Source organism: Meriones unguiculatus, chromosome 4 (genome assembly GCF_030254825.1).
Source record: "Meriones unguiculatus strain TT.TT164.6M chromosome 4, Bangor_MerUng_6.1, whole genome shotgun sequence".
NCBI lineage: Eukaryota > Metazoa > Chordata > Mammalia > Rodentia > Muridae > Meriones > Meriones unguiculatus.
The window spans coordinates 9,657,546-9,684,352 of NC_083352.1; the positions used below are offsets into that span (position 1 = coordinate 9,657,546).

The 26,807-nt window shown below is 48.8% G+C and overlaps 1 protein-coding gene across 5 annotated transcripts; it reads left to right on the top strand.

The window, feature by feature from the left end:
* Window positions 1–828: 828 nt before the first annotated feature.
* Window positions 829–25,092, top strand: Cln8 (CLN8 transmembrane ER and ERGIC protein). Of its 5 annotated transcripts, XM_021633595.2 has the most exons (4): window positions 16,043–16,340; window positions 21,056–21,094; window positions 21,485–22,142; window positions 23,505–25,092. In XM_021633595.2, the coding sequence occupies exons 3-4, from the start codon at window positions 21,600–21,602 to the stop codon at window positions 23,826–23,828; spliced, it is 867 nt and encodes a 288-aa protein (XP_021489270.1). In that variant the 5' UTR covers window positions 16,043–16,340; window positions 21,056–21,094; window positions 21,485–21,599; the 3' UTR covers window positions 23,829–25,092. The 5 variants fall into 5 exon arrangements, with proteins under 5 accessions (XP_021489275.1, XP_021489271.1, XP_021489270.1 ...); XM_021633600.2 differs by lacking the exons at window positions 16,043–16,340; window positions 21,056–21,094 and adding an exon at window positions 829–958; XM_021633596.2 differs by lacking the exons at window positions 16,043–16,340; window positions 21,056–21,094 and adding an exon at window positions 9,727–9,873.
* The last annotated feature ends 1,715 nt before the right edge of the window (window positions 25,093–26,807 follow it).

Below are 26,807 nucleotides of genomic sequence, written 5' to 3' on the forward strand. Positions count from 1 at the left end.
CCCCAGGAGATGTGACTCTGGCAGGGGTTCCTGTTGGAGGTACACACATGATGCTGTGCACCTCCCAGAGTCCCCGCATAGGCTCCTATGCTCTGTGACTTGATTTAGACCTCGTTGGAGTCATTAACCGTCGTATTGAGGCCGTTGGCATGTGCCAACTGTATTTACCATTCTACACACCAGGAAAAGAAGGGAGACTGGAAAGACAGAGATGCAGAGAAGAGGAAGTAGCAGCGAGGCAACATTCTGCACAGGAGAAAATATCTAAAACTGATTTTCCACTTAATCCTCATTTATGTTTGGTCTCAGAATTGGAGAGTAATAAGATTCATACCTTTGCTTGGATTTTTGAGGGTAAAGAGAGGGGGGAGAAACACCAAAACAAAACACCTGCAAAGCACAGTACTGAGCTAATATAACCCACAGGAAACACAGAATGACCATTTCTCCCCTAGCCCCTTCACCCCCTTAAAAACCTCTGTCCATCAGAAGCAGATCCCCAAGTGCCACCATGGACTCTGATTCCCTGCATAGCAGGTGTGGAATCTTATTCTTCATCAACTTGTCTGAAGTTTAAAATTGGTGCCCACAGTGGTGGCTACTTGGTATCAACTTTGTATCAACACTAGCGGAAGTCCCCAGCCACCATGAACAACCATGAGTCACGGCTACACAAACTAGAGTCACCTTGGAAGAGGGATCCTTGCCTGAGGAATTGCCTCCCTCTGGGTGATTCTCTTGGTTAATGATTGCTGTGAGAGGGAGGGCCCAGCCCACTGTGAGTGGTGCCACCCCTACATAAGTTGTCTGGGCTGTTTAGGAAACCAGGCTGAGCCAGCCATGAGGACTAAGCCAGTAAGCAGCACTCATTTCACACTCTCTGCTTCAGCCCCTGCCTAAGGTTCCTGCTTGAGTTCCAGCCAGCCTTCCCTCAGTGATGAAGTGTAACCTGCGAGTTGTAAGTTGAAATGACCCCTATCTTCCCCAAGTTGATTTTTGGTCATTGTTTTATCACAGCAACAGAAAGCAAACTAGGATAGGAGTTGGTAACAAAGCATGGATATTGCTGCAATAGACCTGACCATGATAGGCTTTTTTTGGGGGGAAGGGGCAGTAACTAAGGAAGTATTTAGAGCTTTGGGCTGGAAAAGCCATTGAGTGCCAAGGGCTTAATGAGCTGTTTTGGGAATTTGGAAGATAGGTCTAAAAGAAATACTGATGTAAGAGGCCTGGCTTGTTTCAGAAGGAAACAAAGGCTCTGCCATGGCTGTTCAAGTGGTATTTTGGATTAAAAAAAAAAAAAATCAATGGGGGGAATCTTTGCTTTAATGGGACAATCAGTGCTAGTTATCTGGGGTTGGTGAATCAGCTATGATTAACAAGAGACCAGTATCACTGAGTTGGAATGTAGGAAATATATCCTCAGGGTCAGCACACAGAAAGCTGTGGTCCATGGGTGACCATTGCTTCATCTCAAACTGGCAGCCAAACGTGGCAATGTGTAATAATCTCCCATGTAGCACTAGTGCTGGTTTTGGTGGCACGAAAGCTGAGGAGTGTCAGGGGTCATGGTGAGCAGCTGAGGCTTGGCACCATGAGAGGCCAGGAGGTCATTGATGAAGGTACAACTTCAGTTGCGGTGGAGACCCACACATATGCAAAAACAGTGGGACAGCCACTGTGGTTAGCAGCTCCGGGGTGGAGCCAGCCTGAATCTGTGGGAGGAGCTGCACGTGCTGTGAATAGCAAAGCCTGAGAGGCAGACTCATCCAAGAACTTTGGAGCCCCGAAGGACTTGAGTGAGTCATCAATGTGGAGCTTTGAGCTAGAGGAGTTGCTTTACGCTGCTGCGTGGTAGTTCTGCTTTGATTTGATTGTAACGGTGCCCTGGTTCTTCCTTAGAATACGAAGTATTTAGCTTTTATTTTATAGGAGCCCACAGTCAAGAGTTCTTGAATTTTTAAAGAACTTCAATTTTTTTAAATGAACTTTAAAGTGTTTGTTTTTTTTTTTAGGCTGTGATAGTTTTAAAGTGATGCAACGTTTTACACTGTGATATTAAACTTAACATGGCAGCCTGCGGTGATGGCACACGCCTTCATCCCAGCACTCAGGGAGGCAGAGACAGGCAGATCTCTGGGAGTTCAAGGCCAGTCTTGTACAGAGTGAGTCCAAGACACCCAAGGCTACACAGAGAAACTCTGTCTCAAAATAAAAATGAAACAAAATAAAATAAAATTAACATGGCAACATGGGTACAAACAAAAAAGGAAAGGTTAGAGTTTAAGAGTGATGTGTTTGTGTATCAAGATGACAAAGGGTTAAATAAGTTTTTTGTTTTTGTGTTTTTAGTTTTTTGAGACCTAGCCACTGTACCTCATTTGGAAAGGGTCCAACTGAAATAATACCTTATTCAATAAAATAAAAATAAGACCTTATTAACCGAGCGTTCTTCAAAAGGATGCCAGTTCAATTCCCAGCACCACATGGCAGCTCACAACTGTCTGCAATTTTAGTTCCCCGGGATCTGACACCCTCACACAGACATACATGCAGGCAGAACACCAATGTACATAAAAGAAATAATAAATAATAAATTACTTTAAAAGAAAAGAAAAAAGAAATAAGGTCAGTGGTAGTAGAGGATTCCTAATTACACACAGTGTTCTCACCAGGGACTTCTCGACACAGAGCATGACTTGGTAAGGTATTCGATTTCCCTGGAACTCCTGGTACCCCTGGGACTCAGCAACTAAGCATTGCTGGGGAAGGTGGGGACGCACTTTAAGTCTTGAATCTCAGTGTATCTCACAGAGAAGGGATGAGAACACCACCACCCTGACCTGCCCTCCCTGAGCATTTGATGGCAGTCCCTCCAGTTACAGAAGACTGGTTCCTCAATCTTTGTTGCAGTTCCTTCAAAAGAGTGGGTAGAAGGTTAATAAGGAAGTAACTAAATTCTTGAGTGAAGTGCATAGTTAAGATAACTGAAGAATAGACAAGGGCTCCAGGGTCCCCGAGTCTGTCTCTGAAATGTTACTCAGATTCTAGACAGCCTGTCTTGAAAGGCCTTGTAAGTTAAATCCTGTGTGCAAACCACTTGGCAGGAAAATAATTGGGACAGGGGACTCCTAGAAGCAGGTACCATCAATAGTCACCATCAGTTCTCAGCCCCTGCATCTTATTTGGCTCCTTAATGGTGGTTTTGGCATTAACTCTCAATTGTCATCACGCAGAAAATGTGTAGATTTTTGATTGGGAACCCAGGCAGGGCTATGAGGGAAGCAAGTGACATGAGTAACGGTTGTAACCCAGAGAAAGCTACTGGGGGCAAGACAGAGAGACACATGGACAGTGAGGTGAAACTTCCATGGGCTGGGGGTGGACAAGCTCAGCAGTCTGACTTCAGTGACTTGGGGCAAGTGCTGACTCAAACGCTGCCATGTAAATTTGGTGGACGAGAGCAGGAGGGCCATGGGATTTCCGGACGGGAAGGGAACATCCGGAAAGGCACCAGCATCAGATGTTTGGCACCACAGTACTGGTGAGGTGAGCTGGGGTGGGGGGTCGGGCTTCATTTGTGAGGCCTGGAACTCCTGAATGCATGTGATCAACACTCACTGCATGAAGGCCGTGCTCTCAGTGCCAGCCTGGAAACAGGAAAGGACTGGGGCATTCTGGGGAGAGAAATAGGAGGCTTCCATCCCTGTGTTCCCACAGGTGGGAACACCAGTTATACATATGTGTTCTGTCCGTATCATATATACCCATAATTTGTACTGAATCTACCATTTGTATTACTTATATATAGCTATATCAATCATCTATGCTTATATCTACAAACATTGTGTGCACATGCATGCGTATGTGTGTGTGTGTGTGTGTACATATAGAGAAATATATATGTGTATATGATTTTTTGAGATGGGGAAAGTTTAAGTATGCTGTTGTGGTGCTGACATCAATCATAAAATAAACATCCAATTTGCAGGAAACCCTAGGTTATCCCTGTAAAAAGGTCCTTTGAACCCCAAAGGGTCATGACCCATAGGTTGAGAAACTGTTTCAAGTTCTTTGTCAGACTGCCTAAGGTCATTGTATTATTGCATCATAAGAGAGGAATTCTTTAGTCTGTGGTGCTTGGTCGTGACCCTATTTTTTAGGTTTTTTTTTTAATTTAGCTATTCATCAAGATCATCTATTAATAAAGACATTATAATAAAACATCTGATAATTTTCAAATGTCCTATAGCCTTTTAAATTTAAATATTTTTTAAAAGCTGTTTTTGCAATATCAAAATAAAGTACTTTTTTTAAGAGTGAAGTCACAGAGTGTAACCATAATTTTTAGAAGACAAAACCAAATTTTAAGAGTGTAAACAACTTGATGTCTCTAAAATCAATACCAAATGCGTTATTTTGATGTTATGAAGTTCTTGTATATGAAAATACAAAGATGCAGCTTTAATATCTCATTAGTCAAGCATAGTTTTAAATCCTATTTTTTTATAAACCTGGTTTTTAATGCAGGATAGAAATTATGTAAAATCTTATCCCAATTTGGAGACCTATTTCTTTGGTTGGCTCATGCCATTTGTCGATGCCCAGAATGGCTCCAACTCTGAGCTGTGAGTTTAAGCTAATGTTTTATTACAGATGTTACAGATTTTTAACCCTATCCAATATTTTATAAGCCAACAATCTATAACCAAGATATACAGAACATAGTAAATTCATACATTTAAGACCAGTCAGAATCAAACATGTAGTGGCCACATACATTTATATATTTAAAATAGACAAAACTTTCCTTACTTCCTCCAGCTGTGATTGCAAGGGAGGAGCACCTTGCTACAGGCTGAATCCAATCCTCATGGGCACAGAGGTTTTGTAGCAGGATTTCTTCTTACCAGAGAAGCTGAGAAGCTGCTGGTACCCCTTTGAGAGCAGCTTGTGCACATCAGGCATCCCCTGGCTTGCTGCCAGCTTGATCCGGGCCAGAGGTGGGGCTTCTCCAACAAGGTTAGGCTTCTCTCTGTAGGTGCAGGGTTCTAAGAGCACAGTTTATCAGTCTTTGTGGCCCCCAATTCAGCTGCTTTTATTCTGAAAAATCTTTTAAATACATTAAGACTATGTCAAGGGGTAAACAGCCAGCAGATGGCCCTTTCTTCTGAATATGAAACACAGAGCAGCCATGTATGCTTGTCCATGCCTTTATTCCCAGCACTCAGGGAGGCAGAGGAAGGGGGATCACTTTGAGTTCACAGCGAGCCTGATCAGCAAGTCCAGGACAGCCAAGGCTACACAGAGAAACCCTTCTTCCGGGAGAGGAGGGGCTGAAGCGCATAGCAATAATTAAACAAGTAAACAAAGCTACAGACGTGGACAGACTGAGGCCCCAAGGACATGCAACAGAGTTGGGGAGGAGAGGGAAGAGAACCAGATATCTCACCAGTGGGAATCAGAGCCAGAACAAGGTGGTGTCCCAATGGAAACCAGAGAAGAAGAAGGATGTCTCTTGACCAACTCTTACTTTAGGAGACTTACTGTGTCCAGTAAGTCTTTCATTTTTCAGATTGGTGCCATAGAACAGACCAGAGTCAGACTTACCAGTGGGGATCCCCAAAACAGGTTACAGGTTTCAGACTTCAAAATGAAGTTCCCAAATGTGGATGACTACAAACCAGGGACCTGGGTAGAGTGATTGAATTCGCAGCCAATGCAACAAACATTGTAGGGTCCACTTAAATCCAGTGTAACTTAAACACCATCAGTGCAGATAACAGACGTATTGTAATCAAGCCACTACTGATTGAGCAGGGCCACAGGACTGCAACCCTGAAGGGATGATGAACAGAAGTTTTAAAGGACGAAACTACAAAGCCAAGGAGAGCTGTATCATTATCCAGTCATATTTTGACATAAGAGGTTGAGCAAGAGTTTTCATCAGGATAGGAGTAGGTTCCTGGACCCGGGAACTTGGGCTTAGTCTGACCCTTCCAGCAAGGTGGAGCTGTTCTTGAGATGGCTGGACTCAGACAACTGTTTAGTCCCCAGACCCCCTAGGGCCTAGAACCTTGAACTTAGTTTCTCCCTGTGATTAAATGGAATCTGAAAATGACATGGTGGTTCTTAAAGTCTAAGTTTCTTTTGCTTCTTCCCAACACTGTGCTGGACTCAAAGTCTTAGTCTCAGCTGACACTTCTCACTCAGCTTTCTGTCAAGAGCTGGGACCATCCTGCAGATTGTGTATGTGTGTTTTAATAGTGGTTGGGATTAAACCACAGACTCCTACACAACAGGTAAGCATTCTACCACTGAGCTAGATCCTAGCCCTGTGTTTGTTTGTTGAGACAGGGTCCGGTGTAACATAGGCCTCTCTTGAACTTGCTATTTATCAGGAATGGCTTTCAACCTCTGATCCTCCTGACCCAAGTGCTGGGTTTGTAGTCCTATTCCACCACACTCAACTCCACACCTCTGAAATGAGGAAGCAAGCACAGCTGCACTGTGTTGAAGTCAGAAGTGGAACAAGGGCCTGGGCTGTGTGCCATCCATATAAGAGTTCTGCGGATATCTCTCCACAATCCTCTCTTTAGGGACTGAATTGGTGACAAAGTGCCATGCACTGGGTGGCTTGAAACAACAGTGGCATTCTTTCTTAGTGCTGGACACTAGAATTCTGGGACCAAATTGTGCTGCCCTCTGGATGCTCAGAGGGAGGGCCGTCTGAGCCTCACTCCTACCCAGTGTCCTGAGGCAGGTGCCAGCAGTACTGACACAGCCACAGTACTGACACAGCCATGGGACACACCCTCTGTCCTCAGATGTTCAGCAACCAAACCCGCACCGCACAGCACTGAGTGCTGGGCCCAGACTCCCCGCTGGAGTCATCAATCGTCATCAACCACAGTTTAAAGGAACAGTGTGTTCTTCTGTGTTCTGTGGGGCAGCACGGCTCCACACACTGAGTACATTTTTATGAAAAGAAATTCATCTGGGGTCACAGTGCTTGTGAGATCTGGAGCTGCATCAGACGGTGGCTTCCAGAGAAGCTGGTAAAGCCTCCAGGCAGCTCAAGGGGTCACTCGGTAAGAGGCAGGAAACCTTCATGGGAGTGTCTCTTCAGGCCCATTTCCTGTGCTTTCAGAGGCCAGCTGGAGTTAACCAGCAGCTCACTCTGACAACCCCTTCTAATTCTAATCGCTCACTGGAAGCCTTGTCTGTGCTCCAGCATATGATATTTTAATTAGACGGCTATCCTCTCAGCACCTCCTGATGTAGGGTAAAATAAAGCCTGGGGCTCCCGAGGGACACTCAAACCACATCCAAACCACAGCAAAAGGAAGTGAGAACCAGAATGAGCAACATTCCCATAGAGGCCTCTGAACTGGATGTCACAGGGCCAAATCTGTTGCCACACACATGTTCGCACCCTTTCATTCCTACGCTTTCATAGTCACACACCCTCTCTCAAACACACCTCACCTGCCCACCTCTCCCTCTCTCACACACACCCCTCACCCCCCCATACCCTCAGACACACATGTACTCATACTCTAACATTATCACACTTTAAAACACACTTTAAACACACTCATTCACACACTTTAAAACACCTTCAAACATGAGCTGAAAGTCTCAGACATATATACAGGCTCACTATGACATTAACGCCCTCATACAGTTCTCTATGTTCAGGTTCACACTTAGACATATGTACATACATGCTCACACACACTCACAGTGGAAATTCCACCCAGCCCAGGACTAGTTTACCTTCTTGCTTAGCTCTCAGCAGTATGATCTCGTCTTTCATGTCATAATATAGGGTTGCCAAACATAGCCCCTCCCCTCTAGGCCCTTCTGGAGCCACAAATCTGTTACATTCCTAGAGCGTGGTAGGAAAAGGCCGGGACCCCCTGAAAACAGGCAGGTGTCAGCCAGGTGAAATTAACTCGCTGGTAGATTATGCACCAAGCATTTGCTTCACAGTTCCGGGACTGGGCCTCCCAGAGCTGGGCATGGCCGACTCTGTCCCTGCTGACAGCCGTTTCCTGGTCAGATGTCTCCTCCTTGTGTCCCTACACAGTGAACGGGCAAAGATCTTTCCTGGTTCTTTTCACAAGAACTGTAAGCACAACACGGAGCTGTACCTTTCTGACCTTAGAGCTTCCTAAAGACCCCTCAGTAAGCTGGGTGTGGTGGCGCACACCTCTAATCCCAGCACCCCAGAGGCAGTGGATTTCTATGAGTTAGAGGCCAGCCTGGTCTGCAAAGTGAGTTTCGGGACAGCCACAGCTCATTATACAGTCTTAGAAAAAAAAATGATGATGATGATAATAATAATACCCCTTAGGATCTCAACTTGCCGGTGAGGATTTCATGAGTTTGGGGATACACACCGCGCTTGTAGCCTGGGCTCATCGTATTGGCCATGTGGCACCTGGAGTCTAGCAGCCATCCTTTGACGGTGCTGGACTGAGCAGCCATCTTTTGACGGTGTCCCTTCCCTCCACTGAGGCCCTAGCCATGTGGCTGGCTTCAGCAAACGGGTCCTTTAAAAGATTAGTGCAGGGGCTGAAGATACAGCTTAGTGATTAAGAGCACTTGCTGCTCTTCCAGAGGAGCCAGGTTCGATTCCAAGCAGGTCACAAGGACCCTTGAAGTGACATCTCTGGAAGAAAATAGTTGGAAGCAAAGAGGGGCCAGCACCTAAGGATGCAGTCAGAGGTGGAGCTAGAGAGCTGGGGCAGGAGGAGGAGCTAGTGTCTCCCAGCAGTGGAGCCTACTAGGCCACTGCAATCAGTCATGTGCCCATGGAAAGCCCTTGGCTATCTTCCCACATCTGTGAACCTGGGCGGGTAGCCAGGCCCCAAGGATGTCTGAATTCACATACAACAGAGCAACTGAACCACAGTGCGTGTGTAAATATCACACGAACATAAAGCCTAAAACCGAGCCTAAGGGGGTGGGGGAGTGGTGCATGCCTGTAATCCAGCACTTGGAAGCCAGACTCAGGTGGATCTTGGTGAGTTTGCTGCCAGCCTGGTCTACAGAGAGTTCTAGGACAGCCAGGGCTACACAGAGATACCTTGGCTGAAAAAAAACAAAACTAAATAAACGAGAGAGAGAGAGAGAGAGAGAGAGAGAGAGCCTAAAACAGAGAATGGCTTCTGTTGAGTCATCATGCTGTTTTCTACAAAGTATTAACTGCCTATCCCTTGGTTGTTATCAACACAAACCATTTTGTTAATTTCTGGAGGAAAAAAAAGCCAAATTACATATTGACAAGAATTCTGTTCCCGTGTGCTTAGACGTTGGCAGCTGGTTGTATTACCAGCTGGGCTGTGTAGATCAACCTCTTCAGCAACTGGGTGACCTGCTTGAGGAGGCAGCTTGCCCACACAGGTCTGACAGGATGCTGGATCATCCACCGGATCGGCATGCTCTACTTTAACCAACTGACAAAACAGGTCTGACAACCGGGCTGGGGCTGGCTGCTGCCATGAGGGCAGGCAGCAGGTGGGGAATAATGACTGTATCCCTTGGTAGCAGGCCTGCTTCCTATGAGACATCCTATGATGCCTGCTCATGAGGTGACTTAGGCCTCATTCCTGATGAATTCCTGCCTACAAAGCCATTATTAAAATTACCTTGCCTGCCTCATCTCTCAGCCTCCAGAGGAGTCAGGAAATGTCCTGATTCCTGGTGGTTGGGAGGATACATGGAGCCTTGTCCCTTCACCACTTTGGGGATTGTTTCCTGGTTTGTTGGTGGCTTTGGTTCAGCTGTTCCCAGGTTGATTCCCCAGTTACAAATCTGAAGACAAGGCAAGTTCCTGCGATGAAAAACTGGAAATAAAACCTTTAGGTAAGTTTTCAGTTTGGCAATTAGCAAACAGAAGAAACAGTGTATTCCTGTATCTCCTGTTAGGAGAGCTTAAGGATTTTTCCCTGCTCACTGCCTCAAAACCTGGAAATACTTTGGGGGAAGGAAGGAAGGGAGTTTATTCAAGTTCAGTCTTGAGAAGGAAGTAGGTTGTTCCATCTCAAACCCCATCTAGGCAGGGAGTTGGGGAGTCGGAGTCTTGGGTGCTTTTATTGAGACTGTAGGTGAGAAACGGAGACTGTTCTACAGCCTCTATCCTCAGGGTCTTGTCTCCTCTTTTTGGAATCCTCCTATCGTTTTCCTTGAAAGTCAAGTTGACCCACACCCCCTGAGATGCTGCCTCTATTTTTCCATTTAGACGTATTATCTTTTTGTAAGTTGATTTTTACAGTTGGATGGACTGTTGTGTGTTACAGACACCACTTCCTTTAGAATTCAGAATACTGTGTGTAAATGGATGGGCTGTTAAAAGATTGGGGAAGGCTGAGGGAAAACAGGCCTGAGGTAAGAGGCTGCCTCTTCTGTTTATACTGCAGATCAAATGGGAAGCTAAGCCAACTCTACTCCCCCCACCCCCCAGCACTATTCATCCCAGTTCTAACTTTTCAGGTAGCCTTTAAACATTCGGCAAACATCCTAGCTACATTATGTCCATCTAAGCTATTATAGTATTTCCAGGAAGATTTCTGTTTTTCAGGGCCTCTGTTACTGTTTCTTGTACTTGCCTATTTGATTACAGTCTAACTTGTGAAACATTAGAGTTATTATATTGTAATTCACTTAATGTTATATGGCCTTATATGTGATTCACTTTATATTTTGCATTATCTAGGAGGGGAGGCAAGCTTTGCATCTGTTAAGTTGTTCCTAAAATAGTAACTGGAATTAAAAGCAAATCAAGGTGGTTGTGTACAGGCATTAAAACAATGTTGTCCTAAATCTGACAAGGTTTGGAGTGTTTCTGTAGTCACAGCTACTCCAGAGGCTGATACACAAAAATGTAGAGTGATTTATGGAGCCCGAGGATTTGAAGGCAGCCTGGGAAACATGAAATCTATCTTTGGAAAAAGAAAATAGTGTATTTTTCTGTGGCTGGAAAAGCGACTGAGCATGTTTAGCTACCATAAAAAGACTTAAGTAGATCTCCAGCATCATGAAAGGAAGGAAAGGAAAATGTAGAGAAGGAAAAGGTTGGTGAAGAAAAGATGAGGTAGAAAATCAGAGATAGAAAAAGAAGGCAGAGGTTGTCTGAGCTCCTGGAGGTCTGGCTGAGGAGTTGGCTGAGTCAGTAAAGCGGTGGGTTCACAGAACACATGAGATGAGTCTGCATCTGTAGGACCCATGTTAAAAGCCAGACATGGTGGTGCATATCCCTTCATCTCAGCAATAACTACATGGGAAGCAGAGACTGGAGGACGGCCGACTCACTGGCCGCTAGCCCAGCCTTCATAGCAAACATCCAGTCCAAGGGGAACCAGTTTCAAATATAAGGTGGAAGGCATCTGGGGAACAATGACATTGTCAATGTTGTCTTCTGACCTCCACATGCACTTGTGTAAGAGTGTGAACATCCCCCCAAACACACACACACACACACACACACATACACACATGGGGGGTGGGAGTATAACAAAACCAAAACCCTCTCTGTTACCTGAGTCCAGTCCTGGATGGCATCCTCCCAGGAAATATAGCACAGAGCTTTGTGGGGCAGTGGAAAGCCTGCTGGGAGAAGAGCACACTTCCTCACCGTTTCTTCTTAGATTGTAGAACACCCCTAATAAGAATTCCCACGGAAGCATGGCGCTCTCCCCTGACAGTTCTGAAGAGCACCATGTCTTCCACTAATGCTTCCCTGTGGAGATGGCACCCTCAACCCCATGATTCCTGCTAGACCAGCGTTACCCACTAAATGTGTTGTAGGGGTGTTTCTCCTTCCCGGATGTGGCTTTTTACCCTCCGAACTGTTGACATTCCATGTGATTAATTTCTGCTGTGGATTTATTTGGCACTGGCGGACCTCTGGTACTTTCTTCCCTTCCTAAGACCAGAACCTCCTACCTCCCAAGAAAAACCCCTATCTATGGACACATGTCCCTGCAGGACTAAGTCACCTATGAGAGCTGTGTGAGTGCTCACATCACTGTCAAGGTATCTGTAGCTGACTGCTAGGGTAATATCTTTGGCCCACCAAGGTTTATGATGATTATAACCACTAACTTCCTACTTCCCATGAGCCCTGCCCATGCCATGTGGCTGACATGCAAAAGGCAGGGAGTTTGGGGTCAGGCGAGGACTCCTTCTCTCACTGTAGAGACCAGCAACTCTGTGATCACAGGTTTGGCTCAGGAAGGCCCTGGTGCTGCAGGTTACCTTCCCAGTAAGTCCTGCCTAAAGGTCCACTTCCGGCCATAGGCACTTCACCCTGTGTCTCAGCAGTCATCAGCTTTCCAGAAGACAGGTTTTTAGGTAAAGATATGGGTTTTTTTTTTTTGGGGGGGGGACAATAAGTCAGGCTCTCCCTAAGGCCTGTTGTATGAGGGATGTTACCCTGCAGTGGGGTTCAAGGATAAAAATGGACTCAGTGAGAAAAGGGTGAGGGACTGCAGTGGGAAATTATGGAGAAGAAATGAACACCCAGGTTAGGGCAGTGATCTACAAGAGGCTTCTCCATAGGGACAAGCCAAGTGATAATAAAGCCGCCTTTTTGCAGGAATCTCATCTGAAAGCAAGGCTGGATTTAAAAAAAAAAAAAAAACAAAAACCCAGCTTGATTGGATTCTTAAACTGGCCGGAGGTCAGGACTTTAAGAACATAACAGGATCTTGCTGGAAACTGGGTTGGACTGTGCCAGGAGGAACACCCAGTGCAAAGAGGAGCGTTTTGCTGCTCCTTCAACACATTGTAAACCTGGTCCCAACCGTGTTTATGGTTCATCAGCTCCTGGATGCCAGGAGGTTTGTCCTGATGGTTATACAGATTATAGGGCCCTGGCTGCTTTTCCAGAGAAAGAGCTCACGGCAGTCTGTAACTCTAGATCCAACAACTTCTTCTGGCCTCCTCACGCATTGCATTCATGTGGTGTATAGTCACACATGCAGGCAAAAACAGAAACAGTGGACTGAGTACATACTCGAAAGGGGTTGGAGACAGTGCTGCCTGTCAACAACAACAACAAAAAAAGAGTTTCTTATAAGTCAGTGAAAAGCAGGTTTCAGGCTTATTAAGAAAAATGCTTTCACATAGGTTTTAGCTCCAGTGTTAATCAAGCACTTATGAAAGAAACAGCACACAGCCGAGACCAAGAACTTACTTTTTTTTTTTTCTTCAGAAAACTAAGTCATATTGTGGATTTTGAAGAACAGTGAACAGGATTACAGCTGACAAAGTGTGAACATAGGTCACAAGGGTGGAAGGGATCTTTACTAGGATACGGGGAGTTAAGACATATGCCTGACGGTGGACAAAGTTCATGATCCTGTCTGTGAAATGCCCAGCAAACTCTAGGTTTATTGCTGGGAGAGGAGCGAAGCTAAACTCAGAGATCCCTCACGTTTATGCCCTGAAGTACAGTGTTGCTGTCTTAACATTCTTGTTTGCAATAAAAAGGTATGTTGCAGGCAATCTTTACAGTGAATTCACCTGACTCTGAGGTTAGGAACCCCTTTCCCTTCCTTGTCTTCTTGATCTTTCCTGCCTTTCTATTCTGCGTTAGTTGTCCATTTTTTTTTCCTTTTCTTTTTTTAATTATTATTTTTTATTTCACGTACATTGGTATGTGTGTATATTTATGTGAGAAGGTCAGATCACCTAGAACTGGAATTACAGTTGTGACAGGAGTTACTGTCATGTGGGTGCTGGGAATTGAACCCAGGTTCTCTGGAAGAACAGCCAGTGCCCCTAACCCCTGAGCCATCCCTCCAGCCCCTTTTTTTCTTTTCTTTTTCTTGTTTTTCTGCACATGGTTTCTCCGTGCAGGTTTGGCTGTCCTGGACCCCCTTTGTAGGCCAGGTTGGCCTCAAACTCACAGAGATCTGCCTCCCTCTGCCTCGAGCGTGCTGGGACTCAGGGGTGTGCCACCACACCTGGCTTCACTCATCCATTTGTAAGGGTATCTTCCCTGTAAGGGGCAGGCTGACAGCCAGTTTGTGCCTAGAGATGGCATGCACTAGCCTGTACCACAACACAGGGCATAGGCACATTGGGTGCATGGTGGATAAGGAGGAGAGGAGCTTGCTGATAATAACAGGCCATATGGGTTAGATATGAGAGCTTCTGTCTCCTGTTCCCAAGAATGCTGCTGCTCTCTGGGAAATGACTCTATAGGCCCAAGTCTAGAAATTTTTCTTTCTCTCTCACCCAGAGACATACCCCTCTGAGAACTCTGTCATGTTTCAGTCCAGAATCAAGAATTAGGTAGAAGAAATTGTCTTTTTGTTTTCTTTTGAGATAATGTAAATCCACACCATTTCTCCCTTCCCCTTCCTCTCCCATATCCCAACCCCCAGCTGGAACATCTGAAAGGATGAGTAAGCAGTGTGGCACCTGACTCACAGGAGGCTTAAGGAGTGCTGAGAGGAGGCTTCCAGCAAGGCTGGCCAGCCAGAAGGGAGTGCCTAGGCTGTAAACCTGCAGGTGATACAGCAGGAACAGGAGTCACACTGGAATCTTGTTTGTTTGTTGTTTTAAGGCTGGTCTAATCCAGGCTGGCCTTAAAATCAACTGTATAGCTGAAGATAATCTTTAACTCCTGACCCTCCTATCTCCACTTCCCAAAGGGTCAGGATTACAAAAATATGCCCGAACACCCAGCTCACTCTTTTGTTATTTTAACACAGGGTCTTGTGTAGCTCAGGGTGGTCTTGTAACTACGAAATTTCTCCCAATACAAAGAGGAAGGACACAAACTGAGGTAACAACCACGAGCTCAGCAGTGAAACAAATACTGATGAAACACCAGGAATATAGCAAAAATTAAGTGTCACTGCAAATCTCTGCCATAAACAGATGTTTTGATGGCATTTACTTCCATGGGGGCGTGGGGCTCAAGTCACAGTTCATTGGCCATTTTATCCATCTTGTGCATGATGTTTCTCAAAGGTCCTTTGCAAGCAACCTGGTTAACTATGCTGAAATTCCTGCGTGTTCAGAGACAAAATGAGAACCAGGACTGTGGTATGTACGGGACTTTTCCTCGTAGGGTCTTTTAAAGTAGGTGTCTGGTTTACCTACTTTAAAGAGTGTGTTAAAGGTTCTGGGGGAGGGCTCTGCTCTGTGGCCACCTGTCTGCAATCCAGGGTAGGGTGGGCCACTGCCCTGTTTAGATAAGAGCCAGATATGTGAAAGCACCTAACTGGCTGACATTGCACAAGGTGTGCTAAGGCCTTGTGTGACTCCAGAGCCAGGCTGTTATGCTAGGTGGCTGCGGGTTCTCTAGCTGCCCAGAGAGAGGGAATCGATTCTACTTCACCTTCTGCCACCCTACGTGACCCCACCCACCCTGGTCGTGGTAGGTGCACGGCAAGGGTCAGAAGGTCCCTGGCCTTCCTGTAACGCTGGCTCTGGAGATCCAGGGCCAACCAGCTTCAGCTCTTGGCAGGAGCACAGGGTAGCTCCGCACACGCCCCTCGAAAAGAGATTACACCTTTTCCTATGGGACCCTATACCACACTGCCCCTGGGCAGACTGGAGCTAGGTGCCACCGCCTGGAAAACAGTGCCGCTGTAACGAGGGACGCGCTCCGGTCCATTCTGTCCTCCTGAGCACAGTATGCCGGCTCCAGCCAGTCGCCGGGAGCTCCGAGCGCTAGCCCACGTTGGGCAACCCCAACCGGGAGACGCAGGCATTTGCTTTTCATTTCTGAGCTGGGGCGTCAGAGGCTAGGGAATGAGGCGCCGGAGAAAGTAGGAAGGGATGGGTGTACATGGGTAGGGTCTTGGGGGTAGGTCTGCGCAGAAGAATAGGGGAGGGTCAGCGGGGGTTCTTGATGAATTCCCCCACGGACTCCTCCCATACCCCTTTTCAAGGTTCCAGCGCCAGCTTGAGCCAGGACAGTCACATCTAGCGAAGCGCCCGCTCTGGGCGCCCCCGCGGCTCTGGGTGGTATAGCCCGCATCCCTGAGCCCTCTTTGGTAGTGTCCCACGGGGGCGGGGCCTAAGCCAGTTGTCTGTAGAGGTGCGCGTGCGCAGTGGGTAGTGTTTGCTCAGCGCGCGACAGTGTCGTGGGTGAGTCTCCGACGCTAAGGGAGGAGTGGACCGAAAGCCGGGCACCAGCTGAGGCGGGCACACAAGTGGGCTTGGGGTCCGAGTCTCCCGTGCCACCCCCCGCCAGCATCCTGTCTGGCTCATGTCACGAGGTGTGTCCGCGGCGCGGCAGCTCCTAGGATGGCGAGGCTGAGCAGCTGATGGGCTGAGTGGCGGCGCCCCCGCTTCTGCTCACCTGAATGCAGGTGAGACGTGGAGCGCTCCCAATATACACTCGCCTGCATTGGGGCTGTCATTGCCTGGCTACTCGGGGAGGAGGCATCCCTTTGGTTTTGGCCTCTAGGTCGTGGGACCAGCGGGGGCGCGGGTGACGAGCCAGAATGGGTGCGATTGGTTGACATGGGGCGCCAGAGAACACGGTATCAGGGGCGGCAGAGTGATGGAACAGCCTGGGACGAAGCGGGACAGGACGCTCGGCTAGGTTAGTACAATGCTAGGGGCTGGGGAGGATGAATCATCCTGGGACCAGAGGGGGAAAGGCGCTGTTGGCCTGATCCCAGAGGTGGGATTGGGTGATGGCTGCACGTAGAGAAGGAGAGGGGGAATAAGGCGTGACACCTGGCTCTCAGCTGTCCTGGGGCTAGGGTGGTGTCTCAGATAAGGATCCCTGCCGAGTTTTACAGGGCTTTAAGAGTCTGCCTGAATGATAGGGGGTGGCAGTTGCAAAGTACTATTTGAATTCACCACTATTCATTTTCTTACTGTGTTTTTGTATGAAATCTGTAGCTAGGCATTGGACTTGTTGCTGTGTTTTGTTTTGCTTTTACTTAAAATCTTTGCAGGAAGAGTGTGAGCATTTGGGAAAAGTCACGATTAAGGAAATGTCAAATTATTGTGAAAATATGACTTGCCCCCACACCCACTGGGTCTTCCACAGTTCCATCAGACTGGCCCGAGTTTCCTAGTTCTAGTTGTTATGGAAACAGTGCTCATAGATTGAGCCTCCCTTCTGGGTCCCATGAAGGTTCTCCCTGAACAGTTTTGCCCAGATACTCGGGACAGAAGATGCTGGATAGGTAAATAAACACACATCCCAATCCTGTGTTTTTTAAGCTTCCCAGAACCCCCCGGTAGAGGATTAGTGAGGGACACTGATGTGTTGCTAAAGGCAAAGAAATAGTAAACAGCTTACATGCATTTTCCCCTATTTGTTAATAACAAGGAAATGTTTTTATCTAGAGAAAGCCTGACTCAGCGAGTGCCAGAGCCTTGTGGTGTTGCTTTAACCTTGTCAGCGGATAACAGGGTTTCATTTCTCTATTTTCAGGCTTATTTTATTTTCAGTTTGGTTGAGCATGTATTTCTTTTGCTGTTGGGGAAATGTTTTGAGCACCTGTTTGTGTGTGATTCTGACAGTGTTGGGAGAACCCTCTTGCATTGGCAATGGTATGCCCTACTGAGTGTATCAGAGAAGAGTGGCAGCCAGCGTGGGAGGGTTTCTGCTTGAGCAACAGTAGGAGTGCTGCGTTGAGTGTGTTAGGCACAGAACCGATGGGTGTTCTGGGGCACAGTGAAACCACAGCCTTTTGGGCCATGGTTCCCTGTTTTAGGGGGGAAAACATCAAGGAAGTGTACAGGGCCCCAGAGGCAACACCTGACTGGAGATTATGAAGCACCTGGGCTCACCCTATTAGTGGCAAATGGTGCATCTCATGGTTGAGTGGAAAAAAAAAAATAAGGGAGGACCTGACTGTTCTAGGTAAGGTGGAAGAGAAGGTTTGTTGTAGGTATGAGGGAGAGCACACCCAGAGGCAGAGACATCCAAGAGAGTCCAGATTTAACATTACCCTGAGCTGGAACATATGAGGAGAGGGGAAAAGGGGAGAACCAGGAAACCAAGATGCCCAAAAGGGCCGGTGTAGGCAAAATGGCTGGATTATATAGGGATGAGGAGCCCAGCCCCTGGGCTGGAGAAGTTTGGAGTAGGGGTTAGGGCATGCCAGCCAGGAAGACCTGTAACAAGTAGGGACTGAGGGATGCTGGGAGAGCATAGCAGCCCATGCCAGCTTTGATGTGTTAACAGGGAGCAGTGACAGGCCACTGTGCAGTGTATTTTAGATGGTAAGCATATGGGCTTGGTGTGAAGCAGGCAGGCAGAAGGGTTTGATGGTGACCTCAGTGTCCCTTTTTTTTTGCCTTTCTAATGTGAGAGAGATGTGGTCATTTTGAGGAGTGGAAGTACATGTGAAAGGAGAAGTGAGCTGGTCCCATACCCATCTGCTGCCTACCAGGCACAGCTGTGACCCTGTAGGGGGACCAGCAGGACTCCAGGGAGGAATGGCAGGGTGGATCCCAAGAGCAGATAGGCTCGCTGCAGCCAGAACCTGGCCTGCAACTCTCATGGCCTGGGAAGTCAGCCTTGCTGCCGCCTCTGCAGATGAAGGATGCCAATTGGGTGCTGTTAGTTGCTAAGACAACACAAGCTTCCTAGAGCTTTGTGTGCATTGTTGTATAGAGGCACCCATAGCAGGAGCTTCCGAGCACAGACCCAGCATGGGGAAGTGCTAACGGGGGTTGAAGTGTGGTGTGTGTTCTGTTGTAAAATCCATTGGTTCTGTAGCTATTTGGCACCTGTTCTGGGATGGCCAGGAGGTCTGCTGGGCTGTGTCTGTGTCAGTGACTGAGTGACGGGCAGTGCTTTGTTGAGATGCCCCTCCTTGCTCTAGAGGGTGCCTTGAAGAGTTGGAACCATTCTCTCTCTGGTGGAGATGAAACAGGCTAGTTGGATGTGCCCGACGGGGTGGGTGCTTCACGCTCGCTCTGTTGTCCTGCATTTCCAGGGTCAGCCACTCTGCTCAGGGAAGCTATGAGAACCCACTCGGCTGGGCCATCTTTGACCCTGATGCTCTGGGGTTCCTCCTACTCTGACTAAACCAGAACCTTCTGGAGACTGTGCCTTGATTTAGGAAGTGGACCTCCGAGAGATTTCCAGAGTTGGGGGGTCTGCCCCAGCCAAGACCCAGGCCCAGTAGGAGCCGACATCTGTGATGTGGTGGTGCAATGACAGCAAAATGGGAACTTGCTCCCAGTCTCATGACTTGTGGACAAATGCAAGATGGGGCCCTTTTTTTCTCCAGATCTAGAAAGGAAGATCTGCCTCCCTTCCTCGCCCTAGGCTGGACTTTAATGTGGCTGGGTTAGAAGGTATAAAGTGCTCAGCTAGGTAGGGGGCATTACAAGTTCAAAGCCAGTTTCATTCTCAAGAAAAGAAAGGAAAAAAATGCAGAGCCATACCATGGCCAGTGCCCCAGCCCCGTGGGAGCGTGTTAAATTTTGTGTGAGTGAGAATAACTTCTGTAATCATTGGAAATGTGAAATAAACTAGTGTTGCCACAAGCAGAGGCATGAACCACAGGTATAGACTGTGCACAGAACAGCCTCCAGGTTGTCATCTCCAGAGAGCATTTCCATGTGCCCGGAAATGCACCTTGGCATGGGGGACAGCGACACAGGGCTGCCAGAATTGCAGGGGATACGTGGATATCAGAGTTGTGTGCACACAGCTGTGTCCTGTGTTAAAGTTAGGGGAAAACCAGCACCTTCAGGCTGCTGTTCTCCATCACAGGACCACTGCCAGAGTAGGACTGTAATGGCCCCAGTGTCCCTTGGGATGAGCCCTAGCATCCAAGCTCAGCACAAGCCGCCTGTTCTGGTGCCTTCTGTGGCTACAGAGTGGGTTGATTAGTGTAGACAGAAAGCTATTGGAGTACTCCTGGTACTCCATCCGGCTGCCTCATGGGTCAGGCGGTGAGTACACAACCCTGTGGTATTCTGCCTCTGTCTCTCAAAGTAGGCTTGAGGAAGCACCCTGCCCTCAAGGAAGTAGGGTCAGTGTTGGTCCCGTCTGCTAAGGGACTGGCTGTCTGGGAATGATACACTGGTTCTGGAAGAGAAAGGCCCACTGGGTCTCACAATTTCCTCCATTCTCGAGAGACTCTCGCTTTTACAGTTTCTCAGATACACTAGATTCGGTTTAGGTACCTTTTGCCATTCAAGCACAGTTTAGAATCTGTATATGAATTCAGCAAGTATTTCATGGGGGCCTACTGTGTGCCAGCCATTGTGCCAGGCAGTGGAGTTATAAAGGGGGTCAGGCTGGTGTGATGCGGGCTGGAGTACTGGAGTGCAGCTTAGGTTTGGTCCCAGAGGGCGTGTGAGTTTGTTTGAAGCCTTTTACAAGGACATTTGGTCCAGTTTGTGGTGATTCTCCATAGACTACAGGGTATCTGAAGAAAATGGATTTAAGCTGGTTGGGGCCAGGGGCAGGAGGCTATCTGCAGAGAGACCTTAGTTTGGAGCTAGAGCATAAAGCAAGGTGAGGGAGAATTTGAGGCAGGACAGGACATGGGTCATACCCAAATAATGGTGGGTCCCCAGGCAGTAGTTCAGACTCATTCTGGAAGCTATGTTAGAGTCTTTTTTTTTTTTAAGATTTATTTATTTATTATGTATACAATGTTCTGTCTGCATATACACCTGCATGCCAGAAGAAAGCACCAGATCTCATGATGGATGGTTATGAGCCACCATGTGGTTGCTGGAAATTGAACTCAGGACCTCTGGAGGAGCAGACAGTGCTCTTAGCCCCTGAGTCATCCCTCCAGCCCCCTATTAGAATCTTAACAGAGGATCTAAAGTCATGAGAAGGAGCACATGACGGATCTGAATTGTAAAACAAATTAACAGTCATTTTCAGGTAGTTAACCCTTAGAATGCTCCAGATTAGCAAGCCTCAACCTGTACCATGCACCAGACCTTCTTCAGTCCCACAGCGTCTCCTACTCCCCAGTACTCATGGTCTGCTCCTCTCTTGAGGAAACTGAGTCCCGGAAATGTCCTAAGGCCACAGGACCAGGATTGTTCCTGACACCATAAGTAAACATGCTGCTTTTATTAACAGCTTTTCCAAAGCATGGAACGTGAAGGACAGACCCTAGAGGTAAGGCCTCAGCTGAATGTGTCCAGTGTCGTTGTTTGGCCTCCAGATCATGTAGTTTATCATCGGGCTGCTGCAAGGGCCAGGGCTCGGCCTGGAGTTTTATGGGAAGAGGATTGGCCCTGTGTCCAAGTTAGCATCAGCCTTCCTTCATGGCTGAGCGTCTCGGGCTCCTCTTAGTCTCTTCCTCTCTGCTGTCTGTAGGTATCTTGCAGGGTTTATGTATCTTTGTAAGCCTAAGAGTCAGGCAGTAGAGCGCTTAAAACATACTTCCCACACCTTTGTCCTGTGGTGGGGGCGGGGTGGGTAGACTTCTTGGGGGAGGGAAACTGGTGTTTTTCTTCTTCCCTTTGCTTCTGAGTCAGCACAAGGTGAATTTTCTTTCCTCTTCAGGTTTCGGATGGATGCCCGAAGACCCTAGAGACAGCTCCACTGAGAGTGAGGCGTGGTGTCAAGCCAAGCTGCCGGGTGTTGGCGCGGATACGCCCCTGCCATCCCAATTAGGATCATGACTCCTGCGGGCAGCCATGAAGTGGCAGAGAGTGTTTTTGACCTGGACTACACTTCCTGGAAGGTCCGCTCGACCCTAGCGGTGGCCGGCTTTGTCTTCTACCTGGGCGTCTTCGTGGTCTGCCACCAGCTGTCCTCCTCCCTGAATGCTACCTACCGCTCCCTGGCAGCCAAAGAGAAGGTCTTCTGGAACCTGGCAGCTACCCGTGCTGTCTTTGGCGTCCAGAGCACGACTGCAGGCCTGTGGGCCCTGCTGGGGGACCCTGTGCTCCCTGCCGACAAGGCGCTCGGCCAGCAGAGCTGGTGCTGGTTTCACATCACCACAGCCACCGGGTTCTTCTTCTTTGAGAATGTGGCTGTTCATCTGTCCAACCTGTTCTTCTGGACGTTTGACCTGTTTCTGGTCGTCCACCACTTCTTCGCCTTTCTCGGGTTTCTCGGCTCAATGGTCAATCTCAGAGCTGGCCACTATCTCGCCATGGCCACTTTGCTCCTAGAGATGAGCACGCCCTTCACCTGCGTCTCCTGGATGCTTCTGAAGGTGGGTGCTTCCTGAGGGGAAATGGGGGTCCTGAGCTTGGCTGCAGAGCAGGGTGCCTTATACAATACTACAGAGGCTGAATGTCACTGGGACCTGCCAGAAGGATCTGTGCAGTGAGACATCATCCATCTATGAATCGATCATGTATGAATATATGTGTGTGTGTATGTATATATGTATGTATGTATCTATCTATCTATCTATCTTCGTTTTTTTAGAGACAGGTTTTTTTTTTGTGTATACCTGACTGTCCCAAAACTCAATCTGTAGACCAGGCTGGCCTTGAACTTACAGAGATCCTCTTGCCTCTGCCTCCAGAGTGCTGAGATTAAAGGCATGTGCCGCCACCACCCAGCACTCAGCTTCTTAGATTTAATTAAGTCTTAAAGTTAAAATAATGATTGGTGGCTCTTAGGACTGAGTCACTTAAAACATTCTGAGGAGATGTATTTGTAGTATTGTGCACATTCAAAAGGTCATCTCTTAAATACATGACTCTTACCCTCTGGGGGGCGGGGGTATCAGATGCGTGTATCTTTATGGGAGTGTGAGAGCAGCTTTCTTTTGTTGGTTTACTGAATTCAGACGTTGGCTCCTGGACAGCCTGGAGGTGAGCATTGCCTCCGACCTCAGAGGCCCTGCCTCCAGAACAGTAGCCACACCTTTAGCTTCTGACCCGCCAGCTGGCCCTGAGTCCAGCAGCCCCAAACCCAGCCACTGAGTTTCCAAGTTCTGCCCATCCAGGGCAGAGCCTCACCCTGAGAGGGGGCAGCAGCCTCATCTGCACTGGGGTTGGTGGCCTGAGGGTGCCCAAAGGCTGGTGCCACGAAGCACCTGCCACCAGTGTGGGGGGGTGTTATTCAGGGTCTGTGTGGGGCAGCCGGGCTTGGCTTTGTGTCCATGGTGAGGCATCAAGTGCTGCTCAGCTTCAGCTGCTGAGACTCACCGCTGTGTTTCGCTGTGTTTTTCTGTGATTTGCTGATATTTGTGAGCATGGTGTTACAGCTAGTTCATTTTAGCCTTCTTTATCTAAGGCTGGCTGAGGTGAAACGCCTAAAGCAACCAGGACACACATTCCATCTAAACTGCCCCAGGCTGTGTGTCTGCTGCTGCTGGTTAAGTGGGGGCCCTCCTTGCTAATTCAAGATAAAAAGATTTGAGTCGTGCCTTGGGGGGTAGGAAGTAAGCAGGGCAGGCCGGACTGATGAGGTGCTTCCTCAGGCCCCCATCTCCCTTCAAAATTAAACCCAGGAGATCAAACGCTGGCAAGAGGCCCGTTGCTTTGAACTGAGTTCATGGTGCGTAAAGGGTGCAGTTGCCATTTCACGTTCTGTTCTGACGCTGTGCTTGCCCTGTCCACAGGCCGGCTGGTCAGGCTCCCTGTTCTGGAAGGTCAACCAGTGGCTCATGATCCACATGTTTCACTGCCGCATGATCCTCACCTACCACCTCTGGTGGGTGAGCCTCACGCACTGGGACGCCCTCGTCAGCAGCCTGTACCTGCCTCACTTTGCACTGTTCCTCTGCGGGTTGGCCCTGCTCACATTCATCATCAACCCCTACTGGACACACAAAAAGACTCAGCAGCTTCTCAATCCCGTGGATTGGAACTTCGCACAGCCTGAAGCCAAGGGCAGCAGGCAAGAACGGACCAACGGCCAGGTGCCCCAGAAAAAGAGGCTCTAGAACCCAGGGACCAGGTGGATGATGCCGGTGGACGAGTGCCCAGGATTCTGCAGAGCTCCATACATAGTGAACAGATGAGGATGTGAATGAGCTTAGACCTAGGTGCATACTAACTTGTTCTTTAGTATTAATTCTAAAGTAGCCATGAAGTATCGCTGGGGCCGTGGCTTGTCCGCAGGAGGTCTTTGCCATCATGATCTTCTTCTGGTCTGGCCTCAACCATCCTGTGTCTGTCAGGGGGCAGTGTCAGGGAAGGAGCCATGGTGGCTAGGCGTGCAGGCTGCCAAGGAGGCCAGTCTGGATCATTGAAAGGAATGACTAAGAAGGCCCCTATGTGGGTGTGGACATGCCTTGTTTGGAGTCATGTTCTCTTTCATTGCAAAGAACTGACCCAAGAAAATGTGATTTGCTCGTATTTGCTCATGAATACTTCCTAGCAGGTGGAATTTTAAGCCGGTGGCCACGCACCGCCCTCTAGTGGCAAGAATCGGAAGGACACAGGGTAAAAGGTGAAAGGTAAAGGGTTCTTTGTGTCTTATCAGAGTTTGCCCACCCCTCGTGGCACAGTAGAGGCGTGAAAGCTTGTATTTTGAAAACAAAACCCCTCAAGGAGCCTAATAACCCCTGTTTTGTTTTGTTTTTTTAATGAAAACTTTTAGTGATATATTTCTCAATTGACAGAATAAGGTGTCTGGCTCTTCGGGCTATTTCCAATTGACCAAAGTGGCCAGGCTAGCATCCAGCTGTGCCCTGTCAATTTCAGGGCAGGCAGTGAGGACTGCTCCCCTCCAGGCTGTGAGGGGGTGCTGTACCTAGAGTACCCACCCTGAGTTGCTGGGGTCCAGGACAAGCAGCCTGCCTGATGTGACCCCACGCAAGTGTTCTCGCGGCACTGTTTGTGGGTACGATGGCCAGGCACCGGCTAGCCACGCTATTGGCAGACACGAAAACGTTCCCCAGGAGTGTGCAATTAAAGTACATTTCATTTTTGTCAAAACCGCCTTTGAAACGGTGGCAGCTCTGGAAAATCATGTGCGACTTCTGCTTGCCGTGGAGCGGCGGCCTCAGCATATTTTGACTGATAGCACTTTAACTTTATCAGGATGTATGATGCCTATTTCTTTCTTTCTAAGAAAGCCCTTCCTCTGTGCCCCCAAGATGCTCAGCTGCAAACCCTGTAGCTCCTGTGTCTGCTTTGTCGAGGCACCAGCCTGGTGGTTTCTAACTGGGCAGGAGTTTAATAAAGCGACACCTGTTTACAGAACCCAAGCACGTGCCAGTCCCTGCCAGATCATGTGAGCCCCGCGCTCACTGTTTGAGGGTCTGGAAACACCCCATGTCCAGAGGACCAGGGTGCAGCTGGAAAGTTCATCTGACTTTCTCCGGCTTCCACTAGGGGCGTGACCTCACGTTACGTCCTCTGCCTTCATGTGTGTCAGCTGAGTGGCATTCAGGAGCTCAGGTGGCTTCTGGTTGCCCCACACACATCTCTTCTGAGCAGAACTTCTCCCTGGGACCTCAGAGAGGAGAGTGACCAGTGAGGAGGCCCAGGGGATGGTGTGACCAGTGAGGAGGCCCAGGGGATGGTGTGACCAGTGAGGAGGCTCAGGGGATGGTGTGACCAGCAGTCCCTGCCTTTATTGCCCAGAGCAGTGGCTCCATGCTGCAACCTTTTCACACAGTCCCTCATGTTGTGCTGACCCCCAACCACAAGCTAATTTTTGTTGCTCCTTCGTAACTGTAAGTTTGCCACTGTTGTGAATCATAATATAAATATCCATGTTGTCCAACTCCCATGAAAAGGTCATTCAACCCCCAAAGAGGTCATGAGCCACAGGTTGAGAATCACTGGCCTAGAGAGCTATGTCCTGCCTAGCTATGGCACCTTTGTCGTCACAGCTAGTGACTGGCTGCCGTTGTCTTCTGTGAGGCATATGGGTGACATGGCTCTCTTCCCACTGATGGCACCTCAGCAGGCACTGTTGCTCCCGCAGGGTGGCTGAGGTCCAGAGAGGCGGTCACTGTCCACTGCGACCTGGCTGGCAAAAGGCCTCTCCTCCACCTGAGCTCTGAGCGCTGAGGTCCAGAGAGGCGGTCACTGTCCACTGCGACCTGGCTGGCAAAAGGCCTCTCCTCCACCTGAGCTCTGAGCGCTGAGGTCCAGAGAGGCGGTCACTGTCCACTGCGACACTGCTGGCAAAAGGCCTCTCCTCCACCTGAGCTCTGAGCGCTGAGGTCCAGAGAGGCGGTCACTGTCCACCACGACACTGCTGGCAAAAGGCCACTCCTCCACCTGAGCTCTTGAGCGCTGAGGTCCAGAGAGGCGGTCACTGTCCACCACGACACTGCTGGCAAAAGGCCACTCCTCCACCTGAGCTCTGAGCGCTGAGGTCCAGAGAGGCGGTCACTGTCCACCACGACACTGCTGGCAAAAGGCCACTCCTCCACCTGAGCTCTGAGCGCTGAGGTCCAGAGAGGCGGTCACTGTCCACCACGACACGGCTGGCAAAAGGCCTCTCCTCCACCTGAGCTCTGAGCGCTGAGGTCCAGAGAGGCGGTCACTGTCCACCACGACACGGCTGGCAAAAGGCCTCTCCTCCACCTGAGCTCTGAGCGCTGAGGTCCAGAGAGGCGGTCACTGTCCACCGCGACACTGCTGGCAAAAGGCCTCTCCTCCACCTGAGCTCTGAGCGCTGAGGTCCAGAGAGGCGGTCACTGTCCACCACGACACTGCTGGCAAAAGGCCTCTCCTCCACCTGAGCTCTGAGGTGCCTGTTCACGTAGCCACGGTGTCCCCCTGATGGGAGTTCCGAATCACCTCAGTCCTGCATGCTGCCGGGGCAGTACCTGAGCCTGGGTCCCAGGGGAAGAGCAGAGGCCATCCACTTGTAGTTTTGCAGGCTGGGAGCCCCAGCTCAGGTGCCGCCAGCGTCCTTCAGGAAGAGGCCCAGTCCTTCCTACGTGGAACCTTGCTTTACC

Coding starts and splice junctions, on each gene's coding strand:
- Cln8 (XM_021633600.2), top strand. CDS start 21,600: ATGACTCCTGCGGGCAGCCATGAAGTGGCAGAGAGTGTTTTTGACCTG. Junction 22,143..23,504: donor TCTCCTGGATGCTTCTGAAG/GTGGGTGCTTCC, acceptor CCCTGTCCACAG/GCCGGCTGGTCAGGCTCCCT.